The 9,120-nt window shown below is 46.9% G+C and overlaps 1 protein-coding gene across 5 annotated transcripts in view; it reads right to left on the bottom strand.

Annotated features, from left to right (window-relative positions):
- Nucleotides 1-435: 435 nt before the first annotated feature.
- Nucleotides 436-9,120, bottom strand: part of Rin2 (Ras and Rab interactor 2) — a 126,665-nt gene continuing 117,980 nt past the window's right edge. For 3 of the 5 annotated variants that reach the window (XM_032904344.1, XM_032904343.1, XM_032904345.1), the window contains exons 10-11: nucleotides 5,494-5,657; nucleotides 2,130-2,450 (exon numbers count right to left, since the gene is read on the bottom strand). In XM_032904344.1, coding sequence (XP_032760235.1) covers nucleotides 2,130-2,450; nucleotides 5,494-5,657 — 485 coding nt within the window. Of the gene's footprint in view, nucleotides 2,451-5,493; nucleotides 5,658-9,120 lie in introns of all 5 variants that reach the window. The other 2 variants (XM_032904341.1, XM_032904342.1) reach the window with 2 other exon arrangements.

The raw sequence follows: 9,120 nt of genomic DNA, 5'->3' as shown, positions 1-9,120 counted from the left end.
GCTAAGCCAAGTACTGTGCTGGATAACCCTGCAAACACTTGCGGGCCGCTGGCCATCTGTCCTATCGGTCCATAGGCTTCTGAGCAATGTCCTATTCACTCTTCACAACTACCAGATCAATGTGAGGTTTATGGCTGTGTACTGTGTGCCTGCGTGCCCCAGTGTGCATGTTTGTCCCCCCCCTCCCCCCCCCCCCCTCCCCCCTACTCCCCGTATGTCTAAAATAGGGTCTCTCTATGCAGCACAGCTGGACCTCATAGAGATCCATGTGCCTTTCCCTCCCAAGTGCTATGGTAAAAGGCACAGGCCACGAAGCCCAGCCACTGTCACACACATTTACACAGCATCTTTGGGTACCTGATTATATATTGACTCTAAAAGAAATGGCCGCCGCCACCACCACCACCACCACCAACAACAAAAAAGACAACTGAAGAATATTGAAAAAAAATTGTTTTACACAGGATTATTGTACAGTATTACAATGTATTATGTGCAAAATTCCATTGAAAATCATTTACAAAAGGAAGCACAACACAGCATGTGCCAAGGGTTCGGGTACAACAAAAGTCAGGGGTACAAGGTACAAGGTCCCCCAAATCAGATGCCTATGCATCCTTACACAAGACAGTAACATTTTTTTTTGTTTTTGTTTTGCCACGACCTGTATTACACTGATATATGACCCTTCTAGAATATGCGTGCCCGTAAATTCATTTTATATAACATAAATCTAACTTCACCATACAGACATGTTTTATGCTCGCTTTGCTCACATTTGCCATGCTGAGGGTGGACCCCAGCATGCTGGTCTGTGTATGCCAGCTCTACCACTGAGCCACGCCCCCACCACTGTCCAGTCCTATAATGAACAGGGAGCGTTTCCTTTCTTTTGGTTTGGTTTTGGTTTTGGTGCATTCTCTTCTCATCAACATCTCATCAAACTCAACAAAACCCATATTCTACATTACTTGGTTTCTGCCGCCAAATAAACGGATGTCCTTAGTGGTGGCATACAAACGGCCATAGGGATCGTTATCCTTGATTTACTTTTCCTTACGGGGTTTTTAAAATTGTTTCCCAGAGCACATAGCATATGGAACAGGTCTTTGTCAAAGCTCACTGTAGCACATATTTTACAGTACTGACTCCTTTTCTCCATGTCCTCCAAAGAGCCTGAACCTGCAGACTACGTTCCTCAGCCCCTCCTTAGAGTCTGTGTTTCTCTCTCTACCTCTCTCTACATTCGTTTCTCTCCTAATTCTCAACATCGATTGCTTTAAAAACAAACACAACAAAAGGTACACCAGCACTAAAAGAGAACAATGTAACAGTACACCCGGTTTATTTTTTCAAAGGCGGCCTGTGGCCAGTCAGGGATTGCTCTAAGACAATCAGAAGTCTCTCCCCACAAATTTGCAGAAACATCCAGTTACAAAAGAGAGACATCTAAGAGACGTCTAAAATGCAGTACTCTCAAATCCAGCAAGAGATTCATCTTCAAATATTAAATGTTAAATCACATGCATACTTATAGAATATTTTTAAAGTTACAAAAATATTTAAAAACCAATCCTGACAGTTTACCTGCAACTGCTATAAATTTTTCTATGAAATATATAAAAACACAAAGGCTCTTTGTAAAAAAAAAAAAAAAGTATAGGATGAAGGATGGAGGAAAGAAGGGAAAGAGGGAAGGATGGAGCCATCCAGAGCTGAGAGGTATCGGACGCACTGCATCGGACAGTCTTGTCAACACTTATTATCGAATCCAAGAGAATTTGTACCTTAAGTGTTTCCTCAGCACACACACACATGTGTAAGCCAACCCCGAAGCTGGCTAAGGTTAACTAGTTAACTAGCCAGCGATCTCAGGACATCTGAACCATTAAATGCAATTCACCATTTCTGGAGGAGAGTCTTACTATTTTCCAAATCACAGCTACCTCATCTGGGCAATGTATCTAAAGGATGCCCTTAGCCAAGTCAGCCTACGGATGGCTTAGTCACTGAACTGAGGGATCCTTGAGGAGGTGGCTGTCTTCTAAGCTCAAACAGGCGGCAGCCAGAAAGCTAGACTCTCACTCAGCTCCCTTTTGGATATATCAATAGGAAGTCCCATGTGTCCCCTATGAGGGAGTGAGATCATCTCCATTCTGGAAAGTCACACCATAAGGATCACTCTTGATTCGCTTGTAGACAAAGTGGAAGATGTGGGGCTGAGGCCGGCTGTGCAGCTCGGCCTTGATCTTCTGAGGATAAGTGTCCTCTGCCAATTGCTGCCATGTCTCATCAACAAAGAGAAACAGGCTGTACTCTTCAGGGTCCTCCACCTTAAATTTCTCAGCACAGAGCTGACACACATCCTCTGTGGTGATGTACGGTCTCACAAGGAGGGTCTTCCCAGTGCATCCGCTGTTGACCTCTTGGAAGGCAACTCGGAGGTAATTCTGCAAGTGGAAACAGAGACGTCAGGAGCAAGCACAGAAAAGACAGCAGACTCCGCCGTTCAGAGGTAAGGGCAAGGCCAAACTGGCGAGCTGCTCAAGGCTCGGGCTTGTCCTGAAGTTTAGTCAGACCACGAAGCTCTTGCCAGGAAAGACTCTGGTCTGTACCTGGACAGCGGCGGAGACTATGGCGTGGACTGAGCTGCCACATGTTAACTCATTGCAAAGGGAAACAACAGGAAGCCCGGCCAGCTCTGGTTTTCATCTTTTTTTACATCCATTATAAAGCCAGCTGCCGAAGAGATCCTGACTAAGAGTGTGAACCATATCCAAGGTTGGGAACGGTCCCAGCTTGAGAAATAACCCAAACAGCAGGAGAGTCTGGGGCCCGCAGTTAGCAGGAAGGATTGAAAACATCTAGACATACCAGCACCCATGATGCTCCATTTGTGCCGTTCTAGGAAGCCTACCCAGAGACAGTAATGCTTGGTCAAACTGCTGAGGTCTGACCACTCTCCCCAGATGGTGATCTCATGTGGTGCGACCTTACATAAGGCTCTCAGTGGCTTGGGATGAAATGTGGGAAGAATCAGGGACGGGATGTTGATTCTGCAAGAAGGCTTTGTAGATGGAGCTGACTAAGCATAACATGAGGCTGCAGGAAGTAAAAGGAGACGGCTGCAGGCTTGGCATCAAGAGTCCTGAGGGTGCCCTGAGAGGCAGTGAGCCAGTGGTCTCCTACGACACAAACCCGGGCAGTTGGCAAGGATTGTTAACACACACTAGGCTCCCCTGGATTTTGTTATTCTGGGTAGCTCCTTTATTTCCATGTCCTTAACAGTGGTTTCCGCATAAAGCAGAGAAGTCCCGGGCAAGTTCTAGCAGCATCTACAGAACTTATACATTTTTTCTTCTTAGATCCTGGTTGAGAGGATCAGCCTTGCTTCTCAAATGGCAGCCATGCGGCTCTTGGGAAGGACTGTGTACTCCGGACGTGCAAGATGTTTTATATCATATGTAGGGAGGACATTGTCAGGCTGATGACCCTGCAGAGGGGGAGGCTAGGCCAAGTGGCACTCAGGTGGAGTGCCAGACTCCCCATCCGATCCGAGCATCTGTCTCAACTGAGTGTGTACACGCGCCATCAGACCACTCCCCTCCCATTACTGCCACTGCTTTTTCCATTTATTCCAGGACACCCAAAGAGAACTATGGGAGTAGCCTTCCCCACCCCAGTGAGGAAAGCCAGACAGGGCAGCACTTCGCAGTGTTAGCTGCTAAGGAGTACTCTCCCTGCAGTAGTGGGGAGTGCTGGGGCATTTGTGTCTACGACCTTTGGATCTGCGGTTCCATTTCTGTATTTTAGTTTTCATTCACAATCTGAGGGCTCAGAGTCTCCCTCTTGGGTGGTACTGTGAGATGGCACGCATCTCTCGGTACTGAGATCTCATGACTGAATGAGGTCAGTGGGTAAGGCTCTGTGGTGTCTGGGGCTAGGGAGCCATGGGTCTCTAGATTGGAAGCTTCTGGTAGGCAGTAGTGAGAACAGGAGGCCTATGGATGGAAGAATGTGCTTTTCTCATTACTTCTGATCTCAGAGGGTGTAGCCTTTCAAGACCCCTTCTCCTTGCATATGCAGCATGGCAGTAGCCCAACGTCTCCATGAGCTAAACAATTTACCACGTGGAGGCTCTTGAGCAACATAAGCAGGGTGTGTGTGTGTGTGTGTGTGTGTGTGTGTGTGTGTGTGTGTGTGTGTGTTGGGGGGGGTGCACAGCATGTGTTCTTCCTTTGTAGTTTGTGTGCCTGAAAGGAATTTCTGAGAAAACTGCAATCTTGGAGAAGAACATGCTGACCTTGCTTTTCAAGCATGGGCTCGACTTTGAACCAAGGATTGTTTTCAGAGCAGAGAAGTGGGCAAGAAAAGGCAAGGGAGGTGAATCTGGACGTGGAAGCAAATCCATCTGCAAATCCGTTGCAGGTTCCTTCTAAGGAACTGGTTATACAGCACTTGGAAATAGAGTGCAGCCATGTTCCAGGCTTTCACAGAAGCCTTCAGATAACCATCCAAAGGGAGCTGCACTTTGGATCATCATTGCACAGACAGAAGGAAATCAGTAGTTACTAGGCCGGGGAAAGGCTCTGTCACTCTAGCTTGCCTCCAGGGAGTTAAGGAACCAAACAGCTGCTCAGCTGGAAACATGGGAGGGGCCTGGTTACAGTGTTCGCCCTCAAGCTAACCTGCGGCCCTAAGAGCTGGGCTGAGATTCCAGGGGATTCCATTTAGAACTTGAAGGAGAAAGGGGGAGAGGAGTGGTGGAAAGATACGTTGTTGCACCTCCCCAACTTCCCAAAGGGCAACCAGGGTGGGGTGGGGTGGGGGTGCTGCAGGAAAAACACTGCTGTTTCCTGAGGAAATTGGATATCCGTTGCCTTTGTCTGGGGCATTCTCCTTCCGACATTTTGTTGGGTTAGGTATTTAACAGCAGGCAGAACGTTTTTTGGGCCTTAATTTGATTTGGTTGTTCTAATGGCAGCCAACTGTGAGCCAAACCTGTGTGTATATTTTATGTGGTGATAATTATATTTATGTTGGTGCTAAAGTGAGTCACACTGAGTAGAAACTATATCTTGCCTTTTTTTGGGGGGGGGGCACATGCAGTCTAACCACTGAACTACCCTAACAGGCAGGTTTTGAATTTGTACCTTCCCTCTCCCAGGCTGGCTATGTTGGATATCATCCTCCAGATGATGCTGACATGGTGAACTGACCCTGACTGTCAACTACAGGATCACAGTGCGACACAACCCTTTCCCACCGTAGATATTCAATGGGTTAGATATGGTCAATGAGATTTTCTCTTCTAGTGTAGCCAATGAGGACAGGGCCCATTGAAAGTCAAGGTGCCACTGTGTACGCGTCTAAAGGCTCAGGAGTGACACAGCCAGGCCAGAGGGTGGCTTAATTTTTTTTCTTTCCCACAAGGTCATTCCTTCTGTCTGAGCCAGGAAGACAGAGAGGCAGGGTTGGGACTTGGGTGTGTACCTGAAAGTCATCCACGGAGGGGATAGTCCGGTTGGTGGTTCTGCGCTTGTGCCACTGCCTCAGGGTGTCCCTGGCTTCTGAGCTGAGCAGTCTTGCAGCCTGTTCTTCTTGGAAGTTCTTTATCAGAGATAGAGCCCCATAGGCACTGGTCAAGTAATAGCCTCCTGGAAGGGCAGAGAGAGGAGTCTGTCACACTGGTGATGGCAATGGAGACGCATGAGCGTTAACGTCATATTGTATACAGTTGTGTTTGGGTATCCTCGGGGACAGAGTCTTGAGTCTGACCCCTGTATACTAAAATCTGTGAATGCTTAACTCTTCATTAAAAAAAAGTCATGGCACTTGCCTATAATCTACGTGATCCTTCCATAAATCTTACATCTCGGTAGACGACTTATAATACCTTGTAGAACAGAAACACTACATATAGAGTTTAGGCAGGAAAAGGACAATAAAAGAGTTTGTATGTGTTCATTGCATTTTTTTCCCCTAAATATTTACAGCTTGTGGTTGGTTGAATTCCCAGGCGCAGAGCCTTTTGCATGTGGGAGTAGACGGTGATTTCTCCATTGTCTCCACAGAGGCACACATCCAACATCGCATCACTCATCTTTCTATTCAAGCATTCATCTCACACACATTTATGGAGTGACCCAAGTCCGTGCCAGGTCACTAGATTTCTAGAGAATCCTAGAGATCTGACAGCATTTCTGTTCCCACACTTAAGAAAAGAGATTTATATGTGTAAGACAGTGGTGTCCCTCTGGGAGTGCCATCAAAATTAATCTCTCCTGTCTGTGAGGAGACAAGAGACATTTTCAGACATCTATGCAGTTTTCTGGGTTTGTCTTAAAAATAAATCAGTTGCTTGCTGAAGAGTTTGTAAATGCGCTTGATCACCACTAGGGGGCGTTTGAGGGTGCAGTAGGAATTCCCTGCACACTACATATTTTGTATTTAAAGACATAATCCTCCCATAAATCTTATATCATCGCTAGATGACCTATAATACCCTGTAGAATAGAAAAGCTACATAAGGAGTTTCGAGGAAAAAGGACAAACTATCCATGAGAGATCTACTATGTCTTCAAGTCAGAGATCATAAGAAAAAGGACCCGAACCCCTGTTCCCCAGAAGTGGAGACACACATTAAAGAGAACAGACATGACAATTGATTGATTCATTCATAGGCCAGAAGGTCATTGCACTTAAGTGAGAAAGAAGGGTCACTTTCAGGGCCAAAGCCTTTAATTGCTCACAGGGAGCCTTGCAGAACTCTCTCTGACCCGTGTGAAATGGTTTCACCTCTCAGGAGCACGGGGAGCAGGCCTGTGAACCACGGTGCTTTGGGGTGCAGGGCCTCATGCATGCTAGCCAAGGGCTCTATGGTTGAGCCATACCCACAAGCCAAATCAGCCCACATTAGGCTTTTTGTTTAGAGTTTTCCTGACCCCACCATCCACGATTTAAGATCTCTCCAGCGACCTCTGCTCTGAAGTATTAATCCTTAGTGTTTGCCTCAGGAACAAGTCACACAAGACTCAGTGTAAAACCCTAGATCAGGTGTGTGAACACCACACAGGGGGGTTCGGGGGAGTCTACACAGACTACCAGAATCAGACAGACTGTATCCTGGTGTCAGCATTTACTGTGGCTCCGGGAGCTGTGGGCTGGGGAGGAGTTCCTTGGACTTTGAATTTGACTCCACAGCCCTGACGTGCTCAGCCCACTAAGGAGAAAACCTCAAATGCTGGAAACACAGAATTGACCCCACTTTGAAACATGTGGATACAATTAGAGGAAGGTTTTAAATTTCAGCCAAAGCTATACCCCACCATAAGCTTAGGAGCAAATCTATGGTGCCCGGCCTGTAAGAGAGAATACCTGCTTACACAGCAGAAAAGACATGTGACTGGTATAAAGCTAACCCCAGAGAGCTCTGGACAGGCCACAGAAAGCATGCGTCTGTTAAACATGACTGCAGCTACCCCAATCTCACTGCAGCTCCTCTAGATCCAGATTGGAGGAAGAGGAGCTGCAGTTCAACACCCCACAGCTTAGTCTGGAACCGCAGGCAGCCTGCCGGGGCCATGCTCTCCCTAGGAAGGAAGGCAAGCAGAGCGCCTGTCACAATTCATACGGAGGAGACCACAGGCTGTTCACACGTCAGTGTATCCTTTTTTTTTTTTTTTTTTTTTAATTCTTCTTCCTCACAGGGATTCCTGCAGGTGAAGACAATCCTGCCCATCTGTCACCACGCAATGCTTATTTCGTTCTCCTTCAAGAAGGCAAGCTTGAAAGCTGGGGCCTCGCTCTGAGGCACTGCCAGGAAAGGGGGCAGGAAACGGTTGTCTCTGTCCTCAGACCACAAGACGTAAGCATCTGAGTACACACTGTCAGTAACGGAAGGGTGATTTTCTAAGGGAGACCGAGACACTCTTTTCCCCAAAGCCTCAAGGGGTCTTCTTGCTACTAGAAACCACTAAAATAAACCCCAAACCGCAATAATCACATGGCGGGAAAGGGGTGGCTCCACACTGGAGCTTACAAATGTCTACCTCGGTGCCTGGACAAAGCCACACTCATTTTCTTCCTGCCCAATCCCAGGAGTGGGAGAAGACACCGTGGGATTCATGGGCTCAGAACGGAGTATCTGGGTCCCTGGCTGAAATTTCATGCAGAGGAAATGGCCGGGTGAGACAGAGGCGAGATCATTCACATCTGCCTCTGCTTGGGGACAGCATGGAGGATACTTATCCCAAGTTGGCAGTGGCCAAAAAGGAATGGGGCGGGCATGTCTTAGGGACCAGGGAGAGGAGGTCCCTGACAGGAAAAGCAACCCTGAAGATTCAGGAGAGGACTGAGGACGTTAGAGGACATTCTGGAGATGATGATGCACTTAATGCCCTCTGTGGGAGACTCCTAGGTGACGCAAACCCAGGGCATCCCAGGCTGAAACTCAACAGGAACAGAGAAAACACAGCTGCCCCCTCAGGGTCTGTCTGGGTGCCCATGGGACTCCTGAAAATGATTAACAGATGAGCACACAGGCCGGGATTTGTCTCTTTCCAGAATGACCAGCTCATAGGAGAGTCCCAGCCCTTGTTGCCTTTCAAGGTCGTGAGCTACATGGTCAAGCATCTTCATGATACAACCTCTAACTGATACAGAAGGAGAAAGAATTTCCTCTGTTAAGACACAGGCAGGAAGAGACTGAACCTGAACACCACGGTAAACGGAAAGCAAAGGAAATGCTCATATGTTTAAAACAATGATTCTTTTTTAAAAAAAGGCCAGCTTTTCATTGATTTTTAGTGATAACAATAGCAGGTCAGGGCTGAGAGCTGGCTCAGTGGTTAAGAGCTCTGACTGCTCTTCCAGAGGTCCTGAGTTCAAATCTTAGCAATCATTTGGTAGCTCACAACTATTTGTAATGAGACCTGATGTGTCTGAAGACAACTGCAGTGTACTTATATATAATAAATAAATCTTAAAAAAAAAAACAATAACAGGTTTTTATCAGTGTAACTATTCTTTAATAAAAAGCCAGCGACTTTCTAAATAAAAGAATCCGTATCTTTTTTAAATGATATTTTAAGGGCAAGGGCTGTGGTTCAGTGATTGGTT

Source organism: Rattus rattus, chromosome 5 (assembly GCF_011064425.1).
Source record: "Rattus rattus isolate New Zealand chromosome 5, Rrattus_CSIRO_v1, whole genome shotgun sequence".
Taxonomy (NCBI): domain Eukaryota; kingdom Metazoa; phylum Chordata; class Mammalia; order Rodentia; family Muridae; genus Rattus; species Rattus rattus.
This window is presented reverse-complemented; position numbering and strand designations above follow the sequence as displayed.